Source organism: Mus musculus, chromosome 1, assembly GCF_000001635.26.
Source record: "Mus musculus strain C57BL/6J chromosome 1, GRCm38.p6 C57BL/6J".
Lineage (NCBI taxonomy): Eukaryota > Metazoa > Chordata > Mammalia > Rodentia > Muridae > Mus > Mus musculus.
This window is the reverse complement of record NC_000067.6, coordinates 4,153,487-4,168,424: the sequence shown is the minus strand read 5'-3', so window position 1 is coordinate 4,168,424 and position 14,938 is coordinate 4,153,487. Positions and strand designations below refer to the sequence as shown.

Genomic DNA, 14,938 nt, shown 5'->3' with positions numbered 1-14,938 from the left:
TGCAATGGGGGGTTGTTTCAGCAGTTTTGCAGAGTGGATGAGAAGCCTGTCCAAAACAGATAAAAATGACACTTATCTTTGGTTACTATCTTAAGAAAGTTGGTGCACAGTAAATTTTAAATAAATGAGTTCAGACCATGGATTAAAAAAAAAAAGAGAGAAGCTTCATTATCAGGAACAAGTGTCCCACCATCAGATATTCACAATGACTAAGTAAGAGCACTTTTCCTACCTGATACTCTTACAACTATCAAAGAAGTAGCCAAAGAACTCAGAGATGGCCACATGAAATAAACTGAAAAAGTAAAGAGACTCAATGGGTGCCCATTAGCTGATTGAAAAAAAATTGCCAGTTTTGAACTTTTATTCTCTCTTAATTCTATTCACTGATGAATGATTTCTTGATGAGACTGTGGCATGTGACAAAACGCAGATTGCGTACAACAAGAAGCTCCCAAGGTTTTTTTGAATGCCAAACTTGCATAAAAATAGTCAGTCATGATCAGTTGGTTGGGTCATCTACAGGAGGACTGATGTATTATAGTTTCCTCAATCATCTTGAAACCATGTCTGAGAAATATGGGCAGCAAATTTATGGGATATACCATGATTGCATCCGCTAAATTAGTGTTGTTCCAATGGAATGGGCTTCCCCATGATACTCCAAAATCACTAACTGCATATGACACAATCACTGCTTCAGAGGATGAAGTTATTGGGCTAGAAAGTTCTTCCACATCTATTGTATTACCCAGATTTCTGCCAACAAATTAGAACCTCTTCAGACCTATCCATGGCTTTTTTTTTTCAGAGAAACACTCCCACAAAGCACAAATTTTATGTAACAGGAATAAACAAAATTATTTATTATGAGCAACAGTACATAATGGTTTCTAGTTTGACTAATTAAGATGTATTTTGGTTTAGTTATAATAACCAAAAGTTCACAATCTGCAAGCATAATTCCTTTTGTATCAACCTAAATGTAAACTGGTAAAGAACAGAGGTCCTGGTATCATGAATATGAAATTAATATTAAATGAACATATTATTAGTTACTCTATTTTGGATAAATTGCTTATTATTTTTCTAGTAATGGAGGCTGGGTCTACAAAGCCTCTTGGACTCTGCAGATGTGTGGACTAACATATTAGCATAGATACACCAGGAGTGAATGAGGTCTGCAAAATATCAGGTCCCTTTCCATAACCACTAACTCATAATATAAGTTTTAATAAGACTGACAGATAATGTTGTCTCTGTACTAAAGTTTAAGAAGGCCTAGGCTGGGGATTATGAGGAATTGCTGCCAATGCCTCTTGGTAATTGGAGAATCCTAAATTAGGATTAATTAGCTCATCCCCACTCTTTAATTTGTGGGAATGTTTCTTGTATTCCTTTGCATTGCATAATTTGTCACTTCTGAATTCATCTTTTATTTTTCTCACTTTCAGCTTCAAGTATACATATAGCTGTCTTTGAGGACAGTGTGACATATTTGATCAAATAGACTTCAGTTAACATTTTATGCTCCTAGAGCCTGGTGTGTGTACAGTGTGTATGCTTAAGGAAATTACTCATTGGAACGTGTTCATCCTATAAAGTAGACTCCTTGAAGAACCTTTCTTCCTGTAGACTGCTGGGCCAAGGGAAGAAATCATGCATTGTGGGGAGCTGAGGAAGTTATGAGTGTGTCAGATCTTGAGTGGGTACTGACATAAGCCAACTGGGTCAAGGATCAAAGCCACTGACCCATGGATGTTGGCAAAGCCATCCTATGTGAGGCTCAGGGGTATAACACAACTTTATTATGCTATAAATATCTGCTTTCAAAGAGATTCTTCTTCATGTTATACATTTTCCTAAGATGGAGACTGTCCCACTGCTTTTGTTTTTCATATCTGTGATGTTGCACAACATCTAGATTTTTGTATTAAAAGTATTATGTCTGTGGTAGTTTGGTCCCCATAGACTCATGTACTTAAATACTTGGCACATAGGTAGTGGCAGTATTGGGACGTATGGTTTTGTTGGAGTAGGTGTGGCCTTGTTGGAGGAATATGCCATTGTGGGAGCAGGGTTTGGGGTCTCCTTTGCTTAATCTCTGTCCATCATGGAATTACAGGCTCCTTCTGGCTGCCTTTGGATTAAGATGTAGAACTCTCAGCTCCTTCCCAGCACTCTGTAGGCCTGCACATTGCCATGCTTACTGCCATGGTGTCAATGGACTAAACCTCTGAAACTGGAAGACAGCTCCAATTAAATGTTGCTTTGGTCATGGTGTCTCTTCATAGCAATGGAAATCCTAACTAAGAGATAGAAATTGGTACCAGGAGTGGGGTTTGCTGTGATAGTCCTGACTATGCTCTTGTTTAGAGGAATGTGGATTTTAAAGAAGTAGGGCTTAATGAGCTACACTATTAAAATATGGAAGACAGTGGTGATGAGGGTGATTTGAGCTTTTAGGATCTAGTTCAAGAGGTTTGAGAGAAATAGAATGTTAATATATTGCCAAGAGATCATTCTTGTGATATTTGGTGAAGAATGTGGCTGCTTTTTACCCTTGTCTGAAGTTTTTCTGAAGTATAGTGGCCATGTTTAAAAGATCTATAAGGAAAAGGAGGTCCTGGCATGGTGGTATAGGCCTTTGATCCCAGTACTCAGAAGACAGGGTAATGTAGATGTCTGAGTTCAAGGTTAGTCTAAAGAGTAAATTCCAGAACAGCCAAGCTTATGTAGTGAGTGAAGCCATTGAAACCAGAAAGCTGGTGAAGATGTAATTGATCAAGGGGGCCATGTTCTAGTTCCTCCAAGCAGCAGAACTTGGCAACTTTTTCAAAATGTTTCTGGCTTTAGAATCAAGGAAAGAATTTTTCTCTGAGACTAAGGAAGGCTTCTGAGGCTAGAAATATAGGAGGGATGTCCTGACATGGAGGTCCAGAGAGGCCATTATGTGATGCTGTGAAGCCTGGTTTGCTTTGAAGACCCCAAAAATGTTGACTATGCCAGAGCCATGGGATACCTGTCATAGAAAGCTATTAATAGGGAGCGGAAAAAGTCCAAGAGAAAGAAATATGTTGCAGTTAGCAAAACTGAAACGAGTTGAAGATTTGAAGAGTATCGTGATATTAGATGCAGAGTTTGGAGTTTGTCCAGCTTAGTGTTTCTTTTGTACAGTATCTCCCCACCACGCTCCCTTCCCTACATTTTGAAAGGGTAATGTACATACTGTGCAATGATATGTTGGAATTATGGGATCTACTTTTTGATTTAGATTTTATAAAAGATTACTTTGAGAGATTGCATGAATCTCAGAAGAGTCTTTAAACTTTAGACTTTTAAACATTGTTGGGACTGTGATAATCTATGGGGTCTTTTAAGTTAAACTAAATACATTTTACATTGTTATAGCTACAAGCCTATGGGGCCAGGGAGTGGAATGTATTGGTTTGAATATGTTTAACTTCTATAGACTTGTTTTCTTGAGTACTTGGCCAATGGGGAGGGTCAATATTAGTATGTGTGACCTTGTTGGAGTTGGTGTGGCCTTGCTAAAGGAAGTATATCACTGTGGAATGGGCTTTGAGGTCTTTGATGCTCAAGTTCTGCTGAGCATGGAATTGCAGTCTATTCCTGGCTGCCTTCAGATTAAGATGTAGAACTCTGAGCTACTTCTCCAGTACCATCCATGTCTGGCTACACACTGCCATGCTTTCCACCATGATGATAATCTACTAAACCTCAGAAACTGTAAGTCAGCTCCAATTAAAAGTTTTCCTTTTTAAGAGTTTCCTTGACCATGGTGTCTCTTCAAAGCAATGGAATCCCTAGCTATGAAAATGTCCATTCAATATATAAAGAAAATATGGGCCAGAGAGGTGTGTTTTAATTTGCTCAATTAAAATAATCACAAGAATTTGCACTGAGCTCATAGGAATTACAAAACAGTTCTGCAAAATAAAAACTAACCAAATGCATTTGTTTGTGTGGAGGACTGCTTTTCTTCCTTGAACTATGATATCCACATTTTAGTGGAGGAGTCAAAGAGCATTTTCAAAGTAGAAGGAAGTTCTGGACTCACGGGTACTTTCTATAACCTTGGAAATTTTCTATATGTTTGATTTTATTTGGTGAAAATTCCTTTTTTATTCTCAAAATTAAAGCCCTTCTTTTTGTCACTGACATGTAGCAGTGTTGATTCTAGTGAGAAATGTGTGGTTCTCAGAGAGCATCACATGCTCTTTATCCCATTCCTTCCCTGGCTTCCTTTTGCCAATGTCTAGTCAAGTTAGAGGATATTTTTTTCTCATTTTTTTGTCTGTGAGTTTGATGGACAAACATCTGAGAGAACTTTCTTCTGCAAGACCTTCTAAGAGTATCACAACCATCAGCAAAGTGCATTAAATCTTACAAAGAATAAGAATATTGTGATGTGCCTAATTTATAATGTTTTAGTAATTTTCTGACTTTGCATTTCATCCAGGTTGTACTAAGAGGCATTGGAGAGATATACAAGATCAGAATAGGACATGATGGAACTGGTGGGCAACCAGAGTGGACCTTACAGAGGGTAATGGCTTTCCTTTGTGCTTCATACTTATGCTGATAAAAAGAGCAAGCAGGTCACATAAAGAGTGGGTGTCAAAAATACTGTTTAAATTGTCCTAAGTAATGTAAACAAAAAATTGTGGACACACACCCTTAGTGCTTTACTATGGTAAATTACATTTTAGCAATAGCATTTTATAGTAATATTTTTAAAAGGTGACTTTTATTAATAAGTCAAAACCTGAAGAATATAGCAAAATATAAGAATCAAAGGGCATCTTAATTCTTTGATATCTATGACCACCTTACTAGTCCTGTTCTTTACCATGTGTTTTGTGACTCTCTTACATGTATGCTTGTATCTTCATTCTCTCTCTAAAAATATATGTACATAGGACTACTTGTGTATGAAATATAAATATGAGTAAGATAAATATATTAGTAAAATATATATTCTATAATATATACATAGTATAATAATATGAATAAATATGTTAGTATAAATGAACTTAAATGTGCATCTTTTATGTTTTTTTTAAAATTTTTTTTCTTTTTTGGTTTTTCAAGACAGGGTTTCTCTGTGTAGCCCTGGCTGTCCTGGAACTCACTCTGCAGACCAGGCTAGCCTTGAACTTAGAAATCTATCTGCCTCTGCCTCGCAAGTGCTGGGACTAAAGGTGTGTGCAACCACGCCTGGCTATGTTTTTAATAAAATCAAGTCATTTTACACATACATTGAATAGCCCATTTATTTATGCTTATAGATAATTGCATCAATAATAATAATTGCATGGTAGTGAAGGGAACTTGGGAGCTCCAGCCTCACCAGAGAGTTGGTGGGCAAAGAGTAGCTGGATGGAATGTGGGAACTTGGTGGTTCGTTTTTTAATATTTCCCACAAAAGCTTCATGAGACAATAAGCAACATAAGGACCAATATTCAGAGACTGCTTTTGTTTCATTAACATGACAATTTTATAGTAAGAAAGCAACAGATATTTGTATGAATCTACTCATGATTAGCAATACATAGGTGTTTATAATTTTTGTGACTTAGAAGATGAGTTGATAAACATGAGATCTCCAGGAACCATTTTGATCTAGAATGAGTTAAATGGGTGAATTAGTGAGTTACTTTGATGTATTTGAGAGAATGTCATAGATTCAGTATGAGTCTGGCCTTAGCTATGAAAATGATTCCAAAATATAATGGAAGTGAGTTTGATGGTCAAATGGGAGGAGACATAAGACTGGTAGCGAGCCGATATTAGAAGCTAGGTGAAACTGAAGCCCCAGTCACAGAAATTTCTAGCATCATAGGTAAATGTCTTATTCAGAGCAGTGGGGAGGAGCTTGTAGAGAGAGGACCTTGGAGAGTAGAGGTGTGTGGGAGAACACAGCTAGGGGAGATACAGTGTTGTTTAGAGCTTGTATCTCTGAGTTATCCATGATGCACAAAATTGTCATGAAATATCTCTAGTCATATATTTAAGTGTCTGATTTGCCATTGCAAGTGGAATTATCTATTACTAATATAGCTAAAACAGTTTCCTTGTACTTGATAGAATGGAGTTTGGTAGACACATGTCCCTTGACCTTATTACCGTAGATTCAGCTAATAAATATACACCATCTTTTTACCACCTTATACAGGTCTTTTACCACCATCTCTTAGAGCAATACTGAGCTGTGTAGAACCACTTCTCTGTAAAACATTACAATTATCTGTCTGACATATAGTCTCTTTGTTTGGGGCTTCGTAATTGCAGTAGACATTTATCATTTTGCAAATATTTATACATTAACATACTTTGCTCAGTGGTAAATTTTTGTGTCTTCTCTATAGGTTCTTGTCTTAGTTAGGGTTTTACTTGTGTGAATAGACACCATGACCAAGGTAACTCTTGTTTTTTTTAATTAGGTATTTTCTTCATTTACATTTCAAATGGTATACCAAAAGTCCCCCCTACCCTCTCCCCTCACAGCCTACCCACCCACTCCAAATTCTTGGCCCTTGCATTCCCCTGTACTGAGGCATATAAAGTTTGCAAGACCAAAAGACACAAGCTCCGGGGGTACTGGTTAGTTCATAATGTTGTTCCACCTATAGGGTTGCTCCTTGGGTACTTTCTCTAGCTCCTTGGATACTTTAGCTCCTTGGGTACTTTCTCTAGCTCCTCCATTGGGGGCCCTGTGTTCCATCCAATAGCTGACTGTGAGCATCCACTTCTGTGTTTGCCAGGTACCGGCAGAGCCTCACAAGACACAGGGTCCTTTCAGCAAAATCTTGATGACATATGCAATGGTGTCAGCGTTTGGAGGCTGATTATGGGATGGATCCCCAGATGTGGCAGTCTCTAGGGTCCATCCTTTCCTCTCAGCTCCAAACTTTGTCTCTGTAACTCCTTCCATGGGTGTTTTATTCCCAATTCTAAGAAGGGACAAATAATTTAGTATTCGTTCTTCTTGAGTTTCATGTGTTTTGCAAATTGTATCTTGTATCTTGGGTATTCTAAGTTTCTGGGTTAATATCAACTTATCAGTGAGTACATATCATGTGAGTTCTTACCTCACTCAGGATGATACCCTCCAGATCCATCCATTTGCCTAGGAATTTCATAAATTCATTGTTTTTAATAGCTGAGTAGTACTCCATTGTGTAAATGTACCACATTTTCTGTATCCATTCCTCTGTTGAGGGACATCTGGGTTCTTTCCAGCTTCTGGCTATTATAAATAAGCCTGCTAGAAAACATAGTGGAGCATGTATCCTTCTTACCTGTTGGAATATCTTCTGGCTATATGCCAAGGAAAGGTATTGCAGGATCCTCCTGTAGTAGTGCAATGTCCAATTTTCTGAGGAACCACCAGACTGAGTTCCAGAGTGGTTGTACCTGCTTGCAATCCCACTAAAAATGATGGAGTGTCCCTCTTTCTCAACATTTTGCCAGCATCTGCTGTGACCTGAATTTTTGATCTTAGCCATTCTGACTGGTGTGAGGTAGAATCTTAGAGTTGTTTTGATTTGTATTTCCCTGATGATTAAGGATGCTGAACATTTTTTCAGGTGCTTCTCAGCCATTCGGTATTCCTCAGGTGAGAATTCTTTGTTTAGCTCTGAGTCCCATTTTTTAATGGGGTTATTTGATTTTCTGGAGTCCACATTCTTGAGTTCTTTATATATGTTGGATATTAGTACCCTATCTGATTTAGGATTGGTAAAGATCCTTTCCCAAACTGTTGGTGTTTTTTTTTTTTTTTTTTTTTTGACAGTGTCTTTTGACTTACAGAAGCTTTGCAATTTTATGAGGTCCTATTTGTCGATTCTTAATCTTACAGCCCAAGCCATTGCTGTTCTATTCAGGAATTTAACCCCTATTCCCATATCTTCGAGGCTTTTCCTTACTTTCTCCTCTATAAGTTTCAGTGTCTCTGGTTTTATGTGTAGGTGTTTGATCCACTTAGATTTGATCTTAGTGCAAGGAGACAAGAATGGATCTATTCGCATTCTTCCACATGATAACCGCCAGTTGTGCCAGCACCATTTGTTGAAAATGCTGTCTTTTTTCCAATGGATGGTTTTTGCTTCCTTGTCGAAGATCAAGTGACCATAGGTGTGTGACTTCATTTCTGGGTTTTAATTCTATTCCATTGATCTACCTGTCTGTTGCTATACCAGTTCCATGCAGTTTTTATCACAATTGCTCTGTAGAACAGTTTTAGGTCAGGCATGGTGATTCCACCAGAGGTTCTTTTATCCTTGAGAAGAGTTTTTGCTATCCTAGGTTTTTTGTTATTCCAGATGAATTTGCAAATTGCCCTTTCTAATTCATTGAAGAATTGTGTTGGAATTTTGATGGGGATTGCATTGAACCTGCAAATTCCTTTTGGGGAAGATAGCCATTTTTACTATATTGATCCTGCCAATCCATGAGCATGAGAGATCTTTCCATCTTCTGAGATCTTCTTTGATTTCTTTCTTCAGAGACTTGAAGTTCTTATCATACACATCTTTCACTTCCTTAGTGAGAGTCACACCAAGGTATTTTATATTATTTGTGACTATTTTGAAGGGTGTTGTTTCCCTAATTTCTTTGTTAGCCTGTTTATCCTTTGAGTAGAGAAAGGCCACTGGCTTGTTTGAGTTAATTTTATATCTAGCTACTTCACTGAAGCTGTTTATTAGGTTTAGGAGTTCTCCAGTGGAATTTTTAGGGTCACTTATATATGCTATCATATCATCTGCAAATAGTGATATTTTGACTTCTTCCTTTCTAATTTGGATCCCCTTGATCTCCTTTTGTTGTCAAATTGTTCTGGCTAGGACTTCAAGTACTATATTGAATTGGTAAGGAGAAAGTGGGCAGTCTTGTTTAGTCCCTGATTTTAGTGGGATTGCTTCCAGCTTTTCTCCATTTACTTTGATGTTGGCTACTGGTTTGCTGTAGATTGCTTTTATGATGTTTAGGTATGGGCCTTGAATTCCTAATATTTCCAAGACTTTTATCATGAATGGGTGTTGGATTTTGTCAAAGGATTTCTCATCATCTAATATCATGATCATGTGGTTTTTGTATTTGACTTTATTTATATAATGGATTATGTTGATGGATTTCCATATATTAAACCATACCTTCATCCCTGAAATGAAAACTACTTGGTCAGGATGGATGATTGTTTAGATGTGTTCTTTGATTCGGTTAGTGAGAATTTTATTGAGTATTTCTTGAGTATGTTTTGTGTATTCATAAGGGAAATTGGTCTGAAATTCTCTATCTTTGTTGGGTCTTTATGTGGTTTAGGTATCAGTGTAATTGTGGCTTCATAGAATGAATTGGGTAGAGCACCTTCTGTTTCTATTTTGTGGAATAGGTTGAGAAAAAGTGGAATTAGATCTTCTTTGAAGGTCTGATAGAACTCTGCACTAAACCCATCTGTCTCTGGGCTTTTTCACGTTGAGAGACTATTAATGACTGCTTCTATTTTTTTAGGGGATATAGGACTGTTTAGGTCATTAATCTGATCCTGATTTAACTTTGGTACCTGGTGTCTGTCTAGAAAGTTGTTCATTTCATCCAGGTTTTCCAGCTTTGTTGAGTATATAGCCTTTTGTAAGATCTGATGGTGTTTTGGATTTCTTCAGAATCTGTTGTTATGTCTCCCTTTTCATTTCTGATTTTGTTAATTAGGATGCTGTCCCTGTCCCCTCTAGTGAGACTGGCTAAGGTTTTATCTATCTTGTTGATTTTCTCAAAGAACGAGCTCCTCTTTTGGTTGATTTTTTGAATAGTTCTTCTTGTTTCCACTTGGTTGATTTCGCCCCTGAGTTTGATTATTTCCTGCTCTCTACCCTTCTTGGGTGAATTTGCTTCCTTTTGTTTTAGAGCTTTTAGGTGTATTGTCAAGCTGCTAGTGTGTGCTCTCTCTGTTTCTTTTTGAACGCACTCAGAGCTGCGAGTTTTCCTCTTAGAAATGCTTTCATTGTGTCCCATAAGTTTGGGTATGTTGTGGCTTCATTTTCATTAAACTCTAAAAAGTCTTTAATTTCTTTCTTTATTCCTTCCTTGACCATGATATCATTGAGGAGAGTGTTGTTCATTTTCCACATGAATGTTGGCTTTCTATTATTTATGTTGTTATTGAAGATCACCCTTAGTCCATGGTGATCTCATAGGATGAATGAGACAACTTCAATAATTTTGTATTTGTTGAGGCCTGTTTTGTGACCAATTATATGGTCAATTTTGGAGAAGGTTCCATGAGGTTTTGAGAAGAAGATGTATTCTTCTGATTTAGGATAAAATATTCTGCAGATATCTGTTAAATCCATTTGTTTCATAACTTCTGTTATTTTTACTGTGTCCCTGTTTAGTTTCTGTTTACAGGATCTTTCCATTTATGAAAGTGGGGTGTTGAAGTCTCCCACTATTATTGTGTGAGGTGCAATGTGTGCTTTGAACTTTACTAAAGTTTCTTTAATGAATGTGGCTGCCCTTGCCTTTGGAGCTTAGATATTCAGAATTGAGAGTTCCTCTTGGAAGATTTTACCTTTGATGAGTATGAAGTTCTCCTCCTTGGCCTTTTTGATAAGTTTGGGTTGGGAGTTGATTTTATTAGATATTAGAATGGCTACTCCAGCTTGTTTCTTCAGACCATTTGCTTGGAAATTTTTTTTCTAGCCTTTCACTGAGGTAGTGTCTGTCTTTTTCCCTGAGATAGGTTTCCTGTAAGCACCAAAATGTTGGGTCCTGTTTGTGTAGCCAGTCTGTTAGTCTATGTCTTTTTATTGGGGGATTGATTCCATTGGTATTAAGAGAAATCAAAGAAAAGTAAGTGTTGCTTCCTATTATTTTTGTTTTTAGAGTTGGCATTCTGTTCTTGTAGCTGTTTGTTGAAGGATTACTTTCTTGCTTTTTCTAGTGCATAGTTTCTGTCCTTGAATTGTTTTTTTTTTTCCTGTTATTATCCTTTGAAGGGCTGGATTCATGAAAGATATTGTGTGAATTTGGTTTTGTCGTGGAATACTTTGGTTTCTCCATCTATGGTGAATGAGAGTTTGGCTGGGTATAGTAGCCTGGGCTACTATACCATTTTGTTTTCTTAGTGTCTGTATAACACCTGTCCAGGATCTTCTGACTTTCATAGTATATAGTGAAAAGTCTGGTGTAATTCTAATAGGCCTGCTTTTATATATTATTTGACCTTTTCCCCTTACTGCTTTTAGTATTCTATCTTTATTTAGTACATTTGTTGTTCTGATTATTATGTCTTGGGAGGAATTTCTTTTTGGTCCAGTCTATTTGGAGTTCTGTAGGCTTCTATTATGTTCATGGGCATGTCTTTCTTTAGGTTTGGGAAGTTTTATTCTGTAATTTCGTTGAAGATATTTGCTGGCACTTTAAATTGGAAATCTTCATTCTCATTGACTTCTATTATCCGTAGGTTTGGTCTTCTCATTGTGTCCTGGATCTCCGGGATATTTTGAGTTTTTTTGCATTTTGCATTTTCTTTGATTGTTATGCCCATGTTCTCTATGGAATCTTCTGCACCTGAGATTCTCTCTTCCATCTCTTGAATTCTGTTGCTGATGCTCACGTCTATGGTTCCAGATTTCTTTCCTGGGGTTTCTATCTTCAGCGTTTTCTCACTTTGGGTTTTCTTCATTGTGTCCACTTCCTGTTTTAGGTCTTGAATGGTTTTGTTCATTTCCATCACCTGTTTGGTTGCATTTTCCTGTTTTTCTCTAAGGACTTCTACCTCTTTAGCTGTGTTCTCCTATAGTTCTTTAAGTGAGTTATTAAAGTCCTTCTTGATCTCCTCTACCATCATCATGAGATATGCTTTTAAATCCGAGTCTAGCTTTTCGGGTGTGTTGGGGTATCCAAGAGTGGCTGAGGTGGGAGTGCTAGGTTCTGATGATGGTGAGTGGTTTTTGGTTTCTGTTACTAAGATTCTTATGTTTGCCTTTTGCCATCTGGTAATCTCTGGAGTGAATTGCTATAGTTTTCTCTGGTTGGAGCTTGTTCCTTTAGTGATTCTGTTAGCCTCTACCAGCAGACATGGGAGACTAGCTCTCCTCTGAGTTTCAGAGTACTCTCTGCAGGCAAGCTCTCCTCTTGCAGGGAAGGTGCACAGATATCTGGCGTTTGGACCTGCCTCCTGCCTGAAGATGAAGGCCCGAAACTGGGCCTGTCCCAGAAGCTGTGTCACTTCTGCCTGTCCCAGAAGTTGTGTAGCTTCTGTAGTCTGAATTCTCACCTGCACTGATTAGTCTCTGAGAGATCCAGAACCAGAGATGGCTCTCCTAGGTGCTCTGTCAAAGCCCTCCCGGGGGGTGGGGGGGTCAACTCTCTTCTGGCTGGGAAGGTGCCTAGATGTCTGGAGCCTGAAACAGGGTCTGCCCTAGAAGCTGTGTAGCTTCTGCCTGTCCCAGAAGCTGTGTAGCTTCTGTAGTCCACACTCTCACCTGCACAGACTAGTCTTTGAAGGGTCCGACATCCAAGCTGGCTCTTCCATGTGCCCCAAGGTAACTCTTTAATAATAACATTTAATTGGGGCCTGCTTACAGGTTCAGAGGTCCAGTCCATTACCACCAAGGTGGGAACATGGCAGCATCTAGGCAGGTATGGTACAGGAGGAGTTGAGAGTTCTACATCTTCATCTGAAGGCTGCTATCAGAATACTGGTTTCCAGGAAGCTAGGATAAGTGTCTTAAAGCCCACATCCACAGTAACACACCTACTCCAACAAGGCCACACCTATCCCAACAGGGTCACACCTTCTAATAATGCCACTCCCTGATCTGAGCATGTACAAACTATTACAGTCTTCTTCATTTTTTTTATATATATATCATGGACTAATTGTACTAACTTGATGTTTTAGCACAGATAAGCCATGGGGCTTTCATTTCATACTTTAATATCCCACAGTTTGAGAAAAAGAACAATAGCTTTCTCTTAGGAATCAATGCTAAAATAAATAATAGCACATATGCACTAATTGCACTCAAATGTAAAATGTATCAAGTACTGCTAGTGTGCCCAGTATGAAAAGAAATATTTCTGCTTGATGTTCAAACTTCCCAAGATATCACAGGTATAGTTATTGTCTTCAAGAGATCATTCCATCATTGATGTGACTGTATGTTTAGGCTTTTCTTGTAGATGCAATGATAATTTTCATAAGCCAATATAATTCTCTCCCTCCTGAAGGATTTTTGGAGGAATTGAATTGATTCCTCTCCTCTGTGGTTCTGAGTGGAAACATGGGGTGACTGAGGTGAACCTAGGTGAACACTGTTAAGTCTGTCTTTGGAAATGTTGCTATGTCTCTCAGATATTTTAGGCTTTAGATATTTGTCTGTTGGATTAATTCCTTAAAACAATCCAGAAATCTAAAGTTTCTATGAGGCAAAGTGATGACAATGTCATCTTGTGAAATTCTTCACATTTGGGACTATGATTCATCAGGGAGAGCACTGAAAACAGGCTGCAGTTTCTGTTGAGGTAGTAGTAGTTCCTAGACCTTTCATTTAGGAAACTAGAGTGAGTGCTGAATATTTTATTGTAATGACAATGCTCATTTTCTGCATTGTTGTTTAAAAACGAAAATGAATAGTTCATACTACAATCAAAAACTACTTCTAGAAATTCACCACTTTTCTTTCCCTCATTTGACACTGCAGCTTAATATCAGGATACATTTCCTCATCACTGTTGACAGCAGTGTAGTGTTCACACTCAGTGGCTCTACATTAGAGCTAGATTAAAAGTCAAATCCTTAGATCTTTTGATATACATAGATTAATATGAGGTCATGCTTCAGTATGAAAACCAAGAGAAATTTATGAATTAACTTTATGAGTTAATTTATAAATTAAAAGAGAATTTTTGTTTCTGGAATGGTGTATTCCAGTCTTTAACAGACTGAGGAAATCTGAACATCTGCCATCATTAGACCATGTCCCCTGAGGTTCCTTCCCCAGCTGGTAGCCATGCACTGCTTACAGTTAATAACATCTTGTGATTACCAATGGATTCACTTAGAACTTGTTATCATATGGGGCAAACCAGTGAGTCTTGCAAGTGTTTGCTGAACTTCTTTAGGTTTCAAGTTAAAGAGAGGTAAAACATCAAACTTAAATTCTAAGGACCAGCTACCTATTTCCTGTCATCTGACAGTTGAAAGCTATCTGTGTACTGGGAGCTCTGTGACATACCCTATCACTCTTTTCTTTCTCTTTGACAACAAATAATGGGGCATTTTAGAGCTCTAAGTTTCTTTGTTAGCCATATTAATACATATTGACCAACTGTCCCAGTCAGTACCCATGCTATTATAATAAAATATTAAGCTAAATGATTGAATTGATTCTAGTTTAGCTTTTGAGTAACTACAAGAAGACAAGAACTGAGCATAGTCAAACAAAAATTAACACTGACTATTGAGATTAGTATGTGCTTTAGCAAGTTTTGCCAAATATAATTTATGATTGCTTTTCATCTTTGCACTTTTATATTTCTTTCACTGGAACTTACTTTGTTTCAGATCAGGTCATAAACTTTGAAATTAAAGCTATAGGCATAAAATATGTTTAATTTCTCATAAGTTGTCACTTATCTAATTTTAAGTAGAGCACAATTATTCTTATGCCCTATCCCTCACATTCTACATACCAAGTGAAAAATGAAATGAAATTCTATCAAAAGTCTTTGTTACTAACCTATAGCCTACTTCTCAGGCTCATTTGTATGAGTAGACGGTATCACCATCCACCTAGCAGTCCAAGTCAGGACCCTATACATTCTTCTGAATTTGTACTTCTACACTTGCCAGACCCTGGTAATTCCAGTGATCTCACTGCCAAAACTTATTTCTAGTTTATCTGT

At 37.7% G+C, this 14,938-nt stretch overlaps 1 protein-coding gene across 5 annotated transcripts in view; it reads left to right on the top strand.

Moving 5' to 3' along the window:
• The window catches only part of Rp1 (retinitis pigmentosa 1 (human)), a 293,594-nt gene that overhangs the window by 240,842 nt on the left and 37,814 nt on the right, over positions 1 to 14,938 (top strand). For all 5 annotated transcript variants that reach the window (XM_011238412.1, XM_017313203.1, XM_017313202.1 and 2 more), the window contains one exon: positions 4,484 to 4,570. In XM_011238412.1, coding sequence (XP_011236714.1) covers positions 4,484 to 4,570 — 87 coding nt within the window. The remainder of the gene's footprint in view (positions 1 to 4,483; positions 4,571 to 14,938) is intronic.